This window comes from Micrasema longulum, unplaced genomic scaffold (assembly GCF_059751315.1).
Source record: "Micrasema longulum isolate JH-2025_06_02 unplaced genomic scaffold, ASM5975131v1 h1tg003273l, whole genome shotgun sequence".
Classification (NCBI taxonomy): domain Eukaryota; kingdom Metazoa; phylum Arthropoda; class Insecta; order Trichoptera; family Brachycentridae; genus Micrasema; species Micrasema longulum.
The window spans coordinates 29,937-42,264 of NW_028280354.1; the positions used below are offsets into that span (position 1 = coordinate 29,937).

The 12,328-nt window shown below is 34.6% G+C and overlaps 2 protein-coding genes across 2 annotated transcripts; both read left to right on the forward strand.

The window, feature by feature from the left end:
* The first annotated feature begins 535 nt into the window (after positions 1-535).
* Positions 536-4,214, forward strand: LOC148270902 (uncharacterized). Its single transcript, XM_088242075.1, has 2 exons — positions 536-1,161; positions 1,483-4,214. Exons 1-2 carry the CDS (start codon positions 795-797, stop codon positions 2,415-2,417), a joined length of 1,302 nt encoding a protein of 433 aa, XP_088098201.1. The 5' UTR covers positions 536-794; the 3' UTR covers positions 2,418-4,214.
* Positions 4,215-6,997: 2,783 nt separating this feature from the next.
* LOC148270903 (uncharacterized) lies at positions 6,998-12,031 on the forward strand. Its single transcript, XM_088242076.1, has 3 exons — positions 6,998-7,108; positions 8,854-9,371; positions 11,119-12,031. Exons 2-3 carry the CDS (start codon positions 8,903-8,905, stop codon positions 11,880-11,882), a joined length of 1,233 nt encoding a protein of 410 aa, XP_088098202.1. The 5' UTR covers positions 6,998-7,108; positions 8,854-8,902; the 3' UTR covers positions 11,883-12,031.
* The last annotated feature ends 297 nt before the right edge of the window (positions 12,032-12,328 follow it).

Here is a 12,328-nt window from a genome sequence, read left to right on the forward strand (position 1 = left end):
TGAAAAGAAGTCATTGGGTCCAAATCAAGACTATACGATGGATGAGTCATTAATTCGATGTTTAGAACGGTTAAAGATTCAACTGATTGGTCCGACGAATGAGAACTCGTATTGTCGTGGTGGAGAATGATCTTTCGTCGGTGGTTGGTTTTTCTTATTTCTGCAAACACTTCTGGCAAACAAATGGTTGTGTACCATTTGGAATTGACCGTTTTACGTTGCACCAAAGGTAAGGTGGCGACATGTCCAGTTTTTCCAAAATACAGACGACAATATTTGATTTTTACAATAAATCTGATTTTTACTTGGCCTCCGAATGTTCAGAGTAATTTTTTTTTTCGTTAGTGACTTTTGCCTAAACGGCGACAGTATTTTTTAATGTTTATTTAATTTTTAATGTCTGGTTGATTTTCATTTTTGCTGTTTCTTTTTTATTTTGTTTTTTTCCCATATTAAATGGGATAATTATTTTAAAAAACATCTTTTAACCTGTGTTAATCACTTTTGCTTATGTTCGAAAGAGGAAAGAAGAAAATGTAACATGTTTGTGGTTAATTTTTAATTATATTTGACCGTTTTTTTTTATCGTGAATATAACTTAGAAATCTGTAATTTGTTTTTTGAAATGTTTTCTTTACGCCTTATATTTTTTGTCGAAGACTGAATGATTTATCAAATAAATAAAAGAAATAAAAAAATAATATTGTAAACATATTACTAAAGGTATGCATCGTATACATTTTCAGGTGAATGGTCTACAGTAAAGTGAGTTTTTTGTATTCGAGCTTAAGACTATGGAACGTATGATGTTCGCTTCAGTCAGTATTAAGTCTGAACCGGGGACTGGCGACGTAGAAGGAGGTATTCTCCATACTGAGGGAGAGACGCCATGTTCCAACGTAAGTGAAAATCCAGGCGTTCCTACCGTAAAGGCTGAACCGGAGACTAGCGATGTAAAAGAAACTATTATTCATTTTGGGGAAGGGACGCAATGTCTGTACAAAAGCGAGAATCCAGGTGTTGCTACCGTGAAGGCTGAAATTGAGACCAGTTCTAAACAGCAATATACTGTAGTCAGTGATATACAGATCTTTACGGAGATTGACATTGATTATCCTGATATAAAACAAGAATGTTTGGTATCCTCTCGCAACACTGAAGGTAATAAAAGGTCCCTCTTATTTAATTTTTGAACTGCATTGCAGCCCGAGTTCATTTTTTGAGAAATGTTCAAGGTTTCCCTTATGTTTGATGAAATAGTGCAAAATCAATGGGTTATTATTTTGGCCTCTACTTAGCTTACTTGTGGACTGCCTTTACAGAGTACCGCCAGTAACAATATAAAATCCATTGTTGACCGACTCAATAAATATTGTTGGACTCCCCCTCGTCAGAGTTTATTCCTAGATCACTGATGCCACTACTATCCGCTGGTCCCTCGGTATTTCTACCCATGCTAATATTGTATCTTTTATTTTTCAGATACTACTAAGTCGCTATCTCACTATGCAGAACCACTGCCGGGGTGTGAATATGATATATTACAGAAGAAAACTCGTCATCAACCGGTGTTGGAACCATTTAAATGCCCACAATGTAGTTTTGTATCTAATCTTAAAGAAAATTTTATAGGTCATATGTCAATGCATACTGGTGAGAAATCGTTTTCATGCTCACTGTGTGATTATACGTGTTCTTTTAAATCTTACTTAAAAAAACACATGATGACACATACTGGTGAGAAACCGTTTTCATGTTCGAAATGTAGTTATACATGTTCATTAAAAAATAGGTTAAATTGTCACATGAAAATACACACTGGTGAGAAACCGTTTTCATGCTCTGTATGTAGTTTTGCATGTTTCCTTAAATCTAGTTTTAAAAAACACATGATGAGGCATACTGGTGAAAAGCCGTTCGCCTGCTCGCAATGTAGTTTTGCATCCATACAGAAACATATTTTAAGAAATCACATGTTTTTACATACAGGGGAGAAACCGTTTTCATGCTTGGTATGCAGCTTTACATGTTGCCTAAAATCTAATTTAAAAATACACATGATGAAACATACCGGCGAAAAACCGTTTTCGTGCTCGCAATGTAGTTATACATGTTCATTAAAACACAGATTGAAAGCTCACATGATAACACACACCAGTGAGAAACCTATTTCATGCTCTGTATGTAGTTACACTTGCAGATCGAAGGGTAATCTAAGAAGTCACATGATGAAACATTCTGACGAGAAACCATTTTCATGCTCCAAATGTAGTTTTACGTGTAATCAAAGAGGCTATTTAAAACGTCACATCTCGGTTCATACTGGCGAGAAAGCGTTCTCATGCTCGCAATGTAGCTATTTATGTTCAAAAAAAATTTATTTACAACGGCACATGCTAAATCATTATTCTGCCTAACACTTGTATGGGTCGTAAATAAAATAAACTACAGTTCTTGATTAGAATGTCAGCTGTCAAACTAATTTTATTAGTGATGGAAGTTACTGATCACTGATCAAATCGATTTTATCAGTTATTTCATGCAATCATAAAACTGTATTTCCGAAAATTGATATAAAAAACACAAAAACAATCCTATTATAGTGTGTTTAACACAATTATTCACCAAAAAATAAGACATTTATACTATTTTTATGAACAAAATCAAAATAATAATTTTTTTATTCGATAAATGTACATTGATCGATTTGTCCCATCTCTAAAGTTTTTGCAAAATGATGTAACCTTGTAAGAACGTCGTTAATAATTGTTTATTTTAGTTTTCTTTTAGTTTTAAAGCTGATTTTTTATATTAATGTTGATTTATGTTTCAAGAATTGTATTTAAAAAAATAATTAACACGCCAGATACAAATGATTTTTCGTGTGTCAATATAAATAACTGCCTAGACGTTACTACAAAGTTATGTCTTCACTTTTTCTGACAACTGACATTCTAATCATGTTACATTTTGAGGACTATAGATGTTAAAACAGTTGCAAAAGAAAAAAAGAAGAATGATTTGTGTTGCTTTATATTTTTTTAAATATTGTGTGGGGACAAGTCTAGTGTTTAAATAACGCCACTCCATCCGCGCACATCGCGATGACGCACCTCATGCGTCGTGCCAGGACGCTCGCCTACGTCGTGTCTACGCACACGGCGTGAACTGTGATGTAAACTGCGCTCCTCGCCGCAGCTGGAAGATGCCGGCCGAGCGGTACCGCGCTTGCATCACGCCGCCTGCGTGCACTCGGGTGCCCGCCTCATCACGCCGCCCACTCATCAGCCAGAGAACGCCCCGCTCTTTCCAAAGAAGCCATCGGCTCGCCATTGTCATGCTCTTCTCCGTCATATGACCCGAGGCAGAATCTCAGCAGCCTCCAGATCGTGCGACACCCGCACACGAAAAATTAACCACTTCGCCTGCGTTTTTGGGCAAATTTAAGCTTAATTAAAACTCCTAATTTTAAGAATTAAGTTATTATTAAGTCTTTGATAATCTTTTTGATATCCTATGATCTTTTTTAATATCCTAACCAAATTGTTTGGTACCCATGTACCTGCAACAATTTTTCTTCCATTCATAACATTATACAAACAGAGCACAGAAAGGGAAATAATTGAGGGTATTATTTGCAAACACAGCTCGTTCTATTAAAACAAGCCGTGTTTGCTCATTATACCTACAATGAAATTGACAAGAAGAGCGTGTAAATTTGGGCACCCTGAAAAATCTGATAGCGGAACACTTAACAGATACAGGACATCATTCTGCCTTCGAACCGAATATTTTGCATGAACCTAGAAATAACAGTGTACGAATAATAACAGGGGCAATGGTAATACACTAACACGCAAATAACATAAGTAATGAAGACGGGCCAATTAAAATCAACATGGTTACCGGCAGTACACAATCAATAAAAAATGACACGGAACGAACGCAATGCCGACTGCGACACGGTACAAATTTTTAAATAGCACATAAGCACAAAGTTTTTCTACAGAACATTATGGTGGCAATGCGCACAGCGCAGGTACACCAGTGTAGAATCTGTGGCCCCTCAGGCGGGAAAAGCGTAAGTGAAGTGCTCAAGAAAAAAAAAAAAAAAATCTACAGAACACACTATAATAGGCTTATTTTTGCGTTTTAAAAATGAATAAATGTATAAATTCCTGAAAATTAAAACCTATTGATGATGTATAGGCATCCTTTTGTCGTTTTATTTTACTGTATTATCTTTACAAAATATAATTTTATGATTGGTTTTTTACTAATTATAAAAATGTTTTTACTATCATGGAAAAAAAATCCTTTGTATTTGCTATTTGTGGGGGTCGTGGCCTTTAGCTTACCTGTCGGGATCTCTCTGTACACGTTGTGTGTAACTATTATACGCACAGGCATGTGCGTGAGGTAGGATTAGGCAGTCGTCCTTGCTGGAGCCTGCAATCGGTCCCGCCGGTGCCTTATGGCCTCTCGCTCGACACCCTACTACGTTCTTTTCAGAAGGTGGCGGGAAAAGGATTCACATATATATTATCACACAAGAAATAAGAACGGCTTACTTACATGGATAACACTATTTTTTATTTTATAAGAAAACTGGCGTGTAATACAAAGGTATTTTATTACACGTTTAACGAAATCTAACTTACTTCGAATTTATATCTAACACGTGTTTTATAGAAGACTAATTTTATGTAAGGAAGTACGGCAGTTGAGCTTCGGACAAGGAGAGAAGAACGGGCCTTGAACTTCGCGCCTTTTATAGCCTTTGTTCGGGTCGCCCTCTATTTCCGGCTGGGTATAGAACAGCAGGCTGGTAACTCAACGAGCTGCGTTCGCTTGCGTGGTTTCGCTCCTCGGTAGGTCCTTGAGGATTGTTTATGACGGAGGCGCCACATATTGTTTTCCCATTCAACATTTTATGTTGTGTCATCAAAATGTTTAGAGATAAACAAAAATAATGTAATATTAATATTTAAAGCATTAACTTTGTGGTCAAACATTTTATTAAATGTTATTAAATATTTGTATATAACCACTTACCGACTTTTCAATGTCTACCGGTTTCGAGACGTACCCGTCTCTTCGTCAGGACACCAATAAAACCAACATGCAAAACCCACTATACACCTTCACCATAGTTGTTGCAAAAAATATAAAACCAACACGACATGCATTTTAATAGGCACATGCACTGATTAGGACAAACATGCACTGATTAATTTATACAAATATTCTGTTGTTTGAGAAAAAAGTTGATGTGATGGAGGGAGGGGGTAAGCTTAATAGCTTGACCATTTCAGTGGAACATCGTATAAAGGACTATATTGGAAGTTTGTTTGATTATTGACCAAAGGAACATTATTTTTAAAGCTTTCCTTATGTGAAATATTTCCATATTATTTACTTTTAACCCTTTATTATTTGTATGTAAGATTTTGACTCCAGTATTTTTATTAAAGTCGTGATTTAATTTGACTAGTTGATTTGCGAATTCAGAGAAACTATTATTGTGAAGACTCCTCGTATGTTCTTTAACACGAATATCAAAATTTCTTGATGTTCTTCCAACGTAAACTGAAGGACAAGAATTGCATTTTAATTGGTAAACACCTGAATTATTTAATAAACTATTTTTATCTTTATTATTAAGCAATAATTTACCAATGTTGTTATTTGTATAAAAATTATAAAAATAAATATAAAAAAATAAATACTTGCAACTCAATACTGAATAAGGTACACGCAATAAACAATAAATATTTAAATTTAGGAGACGTTTTTCAGATGCAACTTCTATCTTACAAACAATTAAGTACTCATGAAACATTTAAGTGTATTATTACAATTTTCTTAGTAAGAACTGAATATTTTATGGTAATACTGTTCATTACAGAAAGTATTTCCTATATATATTATAATCTCTTCCCTAATACTGTTTTATTGTTTTTTAATGTAACCGTAAAGCTAGGGTTTCCTAGGACAGCGGTGCTCGTATTTTAACGGCCGTAGTGAACGGTGATGCAGTGGACAGCCGTCGTAACGGTGACTAGAGTGTGGTTTTCTAGGAAAACGGTGTTATCAACACCATTTAACACCGTTTTCCTAGGAAACCACTCTCTAGTCGACGTTACGACGGCTGTCTACTGCATCACCGTTCACTGCGGCCGTTAAAATACGGGCACCGCTGTCCTAGGAAACCCTAGCTTAAGACACACTTTATTTTTAATTCTTTTTTCTCTTTCTTTCGAGTTTTATTGATATTTTTATTTGAGAAATACCCATTATCTTGTTTAAAAAATAATATTTTACTTTTACACTTGTACCGCGAACCGTGAAAAAAGTAAGACATTTGATACTATTTCATTTATTTATATTTTTTGGCAAAATTGGCAGTTCAGCGGAGTCCTGGTAGTATGGACTTGGAAAAATAGGAATAAAAGTAGGCTGAATGCTGTCGAAATGCAATCTCTCAGGTGAACGTGTGGTAAAACAATGTAAGATAGATGCGCAAATGTTAAGATCCGTATATTATATAAGGCTGAGACAAGCATTATCGACAAAATCAAGAAAGGAGTCATGCGCTGGTTTGGACATGTAGAACGAATGGACAGCGAAAGAACGGCTAATAATGTTTACAATGCAAATGTTGATGGATGCAGAAATAGAGGAATACCAAGAAAGACATGGCATGACCAAATCCAACAAATACTCGAAGATAGACATGTTAAAAGTCGGAATAATCGGCGCGCGTGCGTGAGTAGATGTATGAATGTAGAGGAAGCGAGATCTGTATGCAAATATAGAGTGCTGTGCCGTCTATCCTCTCTGTCTACCTTTACGGGGAAACGGCGTGATGGTTTGTTGTTGTCATTTATTTATAAATCGATAAAGGAATATAATACGCATCAGTATGTCACATTCTAAGCGTTTAACACATTGGACCCTTTATACTGGCAACATCGTCTGTACAATGGCCACCATTTCGCGTTCTGACTTCTGACGTTTCCTAAGGTTATTGTTATCGGTATAAAACGAGCGTGTAGTCCCCAGTTAAGTGTACATTCGCCCTCCACCAACATAGAAACAAATTTGGGTAATTTTCCTTATGTTTTTACGTACAAACTTTACTGGGAATCGAATATGACTAACGTTACGGTACGAGGTTTGGCGAACGTAACCAAAGCTGCGACTAAATACTTAATCATATCTTACGATGGTCTGGTATCTGACGTAGTCAGAAAAGATAAATAATATTTTTTTTAAATTAACATTATAATGAATATCAACGAGTTAATTATAGGTCTTCTTTGGGAGCCGTGACCTTGGCGTTATTTTTTACTGTTAACTTAAGCCTTTAGAAGCTGTACCTAAAGAATTTACACGGATACGCGCACTCTAGCAAAATGCTTGTGCCGAAATAGCATTATTAGTGCATCCTTCAAAACACGTAGAACACATGATTTTACGTGTTCATTTCAAAGTATTTTTTTCATGAAAACACGCCTTTTTTAACGCCTGTTCTTCCTTGGGCAAATTGAACAAAATCCGTTTATCGCAGCCTCTGTTTCATCATCAGAACATGGTACAAATCGTTTCATTGCTTGTCTTAAACCTGAAGATATATTTATTTTTTTAATAAAAATAAGTATTTGCGTTATTATAATTTACGCAAATATTTAATTTTTAGGGCCATTTTCAACGAGTTGTAAATAACTCACTATTAGAAAATGGTAATCAAGTTGGGGCTATACACTTGTGGAGCAGTTGATTCAATATTGGTTTGGGCGAATGAGACAATCCATTTAACTTCTACCTAGCTTCCCTATCCATTTTTTAAAAGCCCTTTTGAACATTTTCTTGACACTAATTGTTTTAATAGATAGTGGAAGTAGGTTATACATTTTAATTGAATAATACTCAAAATCCCTTTGTCATCAAACACGCTTTTAACCCCAACATTGAATATTTTCTTCATGTCTCTTACTCTTAGATCGTATTGTCCAGATTATTAACTAGCAAAAGTTAATATTAATACCTTCTATATCCATACATATGAATATGTATCTCAAAGAAAAAATACAAATGAATTTTTAAGACATGAAGGAATTGTGTTGTATACATAAAAATTCCAGAACAAAAAAAAATTTTTTTAGGTGGCCTCTGATTACTCGGAATATTTTTATTTTTTTAGTTAAGTGACTTTTAACTTAACGGCGACAATATTCTTTTCGTGTTTATTTATTTTTTTAAGTCTGGGTGATTTTTTAAGTCCGGGCGGCCTCCGTGGTGTAGTGCTCAAAACGCTTGACTCACGCACGGAAGGTTCCGGGTTCGATTCCCGGTGAGAACACAAAAATTAAAAGTGTGATTTTTCTCAAGCCTGGGTGCTCTGTGATGTAATTCACCACTGTAATTAGGCCTGTTGTGGTGCAAAAAAAATGTTAAATGTTTTTAAATTAATTTTTATTATTTTATTATTTAAATTTTTGCGGTTTCTTTTTATTTCTACTGTTTTTTTCCATGGGTTGATGTTTCAAAATTGTTTTAGAACTGAGACACTGTTTTTAAGTGTTTGTGACAATACTGAATGACAACACTTATAATATTTTTTTCGGGGATAAGGAGATGGGAGGCGTCAAGAGAGTTCCATAATAGTATTTTGTAATCTGCACTCATCATGTTTAGAAAGTTTTTCCCTTCCATATTTGTAGTTATTTTTTAATTTTATCTTTCCTTTTTTAGGCATATTAAAATAAACGTGAACTCTGTTAATGAAATAAATTTAAAAAATCATATGATCAGCATACAACTATAGATTTGCATCGTTTACATTTTCAGGGAAATGATCTACAGATAAAGTGAGTTTTTTGTATTCGAGCTTAAGACTATGGAACATATGATGTTCGCTTCAGTCAGTATTAAGTCTGAACCGGGGACTGGCGACGTAAAAGAAGATATTCTCCATACTGAGGGAGAGGCGCCATGTTCCAACAAAAGTGAAAATCCAGGTGTTGCTACCGTGAAGGCTGAACCGGGAACTAGCGATGTAAGAGAAAGTATTCTCCGCGCTGCGGAAAGGACGCTATGTTTCAACGACAGCGAGAATTCATATATTGCTACCGTGAAGGCTGAACCAGGGACAAGCGATGTGAAAGAAACTATTATCCGTTTTGGGGAAGGGACGCTATGTCTCTATAAAAGCGAAGACCCAGGTATTGCTACCGTGAAAGCCGATACGGGGACCAGTTCCAAACAACAATATACTGTAGACAGTGATATACAGATCTTTACGGAAATTGACATCGAATATCCTGATATAAAACTAGAATGTTTGGTATCCTCTCGCAACACTGAAGGTAATAAAAAGTCCCTCTCATTTAATTGTTGAATCGAATTGTAGCCCAAGTTCATTTTTACGAGAAACGTTTAAGGTTTCCCTTGTTTTATAAAAAAATGCAAAATCAATAATTACAATCATAGTTTATTAACAAAATAAAAATAACTTTATCTACTACATATACACTTAGGTAATAGATTTCTCTGGATCGTGTCTAGTCTGCCTAACTAGGTACAATCTGTTTTAAGGCAGACATTTTTATGCAAAAATAAACAACAACATTACCACTCACTAGTTAATTTACTATACAGTTTTACAATGTTTATTTATACCATTTATTATTTAAGAATGTATTTTGAGTAAATTTTCCGATTTTTCTCGACCTAAACCCAGTAACCAATTTTTTACATTTAAAAAAAATAAATCCGGGTCATGGTTTTACAATGTTCATATTAAATATTTTGGGTACCAAAATTTCTTTGCCCGAATTCAGAGTTTGTGACAGACCCCATGACTCATCCTCTAATTTGACTTCTGGTAGTGTGGGAGTGTTCCTTTTGGGATTTGGTAGAATAATTTGCTTTCACAAACATTATTATTCCAAAAATATATAATTGCCTTATATCTAAAATCACAAATCCATCAAATAACTTGGGGGCTTTTTAAAAATTATTTTAACCATAGATTTTTGAGCAGATTCGAGAGGTTTTAATATTGATTTATTAGTGCCTCCCCATCCTATTACGCCATAAGTTATAATTGAGTTTAATTAGGGGTAAGATGTTACGTATCGACTTGAAGATATTTTTTATTTTTTTATTTAAATCTTAAAGTAGGGCACACATATCATACATATTGTTATGTGTGTTCTAATAATAACATTACAAATATATTTAATTTATAAATTGTTTATCACATATGTCTTGACCATTATTTCAAATTTTGATATGTTATTTTCTTCATAAATATTTTTTTCCATTTCGTAATACTTTTTAATTGCTTTAAATAAAATTGAATTTTGTGACTTTGCCTTTTTCCTAAATGGAAGTCTAATTTTGTTCTTTTCTCTAGTATTGTGATCGTGTTCATGCTGGTTCCGATCAATTTTTTTCCAAAATTCTGTTTTTTTATTAGAGTTTATAATTTTATGAACAAATATCATTGTATTGTAAAATATTCTTTGTTTATTTGTTAATAATTTCATTTCATTTACCATCGACTTTACCCTCGTATATCTGTTTTTTTTCAAAATGATTCTAAAGGCTTTATTTTGTAATACAGTTAGTTTATCTATGTTTTCTTTGTTTGATAAAAATAAAATGCTACTACAGTAGTTAACGTGTGGTTCAATAATTGCTTTGTAAATAGTTTTGCAGGAGTCCTAGATATGGGAAAGTTTTCTAGTTTTGTGTTATGTATTCTATGTGTTCTGTCCATTTAAAATATTTATCAATAATATTCCCAAATATTTTATATGGTGTACTGATTCAAGTATTTCAGAGCATATTTTCAATTGAAGGTTTTATTTAGGCTGTCTCACTGTGGTTTTACTACATGGGTTATTATTTTGGCCTCTTCTCAGCTTACTTGCGGACCGGCTTCACAAAGTATCGCCAGTAACAGTATATAATCCATTGTTGACTGACTCAATAAATATGGTGAAACTCCCCCTCGCCAGAGTTTATGAGTAGATCGCTGATGCCTCTACCACCCGTTGGACCCTCGGTATTACTCAATGTGCTAATATTGTAACGTTTACTTTTCAGGTACTACTAAGTCTCTATCGCATCATGCAGAAACACTACAGGAGTGTGAATATAAGAAGAAAATTAGTAATCAACCGGTGTTGGAACTGTTTAAATGCCCACAGTGTAGTTTTGCATCTAATCTGAAAGAAAATTTTATAGGTCACATGTTAATGCATACTAGTGAGAAATCGTTTTCATGCTCACTATGTGATTATACGTGTTCTTTTAAGTCTTATTTAAAAAAGCACATGATGGCGCATACTGGTGAGAAACCGTTTTCATGCTCTGTATGTAGTTTAACTTTTAAAACGAAGAGTAATTTAAGTAGTCACATGGTAAAACATTCTGACGAAAAACCGTTTTTATGCTCTGTGTGTAGTTTTACTTGCAGATCAAAGAGTAATTTAAGGAGTCACATGGTGATACATTCTGGCGAGAAACCGTTTTCATGCTCTGTATGTAGTTTTGCATGTTTCCTGAAATCTAATTTTAAAAAACACATGATGAGACATACTGGTGAAAAGCCGTTCGCATGCTCTCAATGTAGTTTTGCATCTATCCAGAAGTATAATTTAAGAAATCACATGTTTTTACATACTGGCGAAAAACCATATTCATGCTCAAAATGTAGTTTTACATGTTCCGCGAAAGCCAATTTAAAAATGCATATGATGAAACATACTGGCGAGAAACCGTTTTCGTGCTCGCAATGTAGTTTTACATGTTCATTTAAACACATATTAAAAGCTCACGTGATAACACATACTGGCGAGAAAACTTAAATCAAGTTTCTAGTAAATCAAGTAAATAAAAGTTTCACTTTGACCAGTAGGTAACTTGAGTAGTCAAATGATAAAACATTCTGGCGAGAAACCATTTTCATGCTTAAAATGTAGTTTTACATGTAATCAATAAAGCTATTTAAAACGTCGCATCTCGTTTCATACTGGCGAGAAACCGTTCATATGCTCACAATGTAGCTTTTTATGCTCATTTTTTTTTTACTTACAACGGTACGTGCTGAAACATTCTTCTGGATAACACTTGTACAGTTTGCCCACCACATACCGCACACCGCATCTGAGGACATAAATCTCCTTGGCGGTGCCCACATACACGGAACAGTTGCTCGTTGTCAAACGAGAAAAGCTGCCCGAAGGAGCTCTCTGTAATCTGGTAGCTTCAGCCTCTTGTGCTGAAAGAAAGTAATCCAGACGTACATAATATG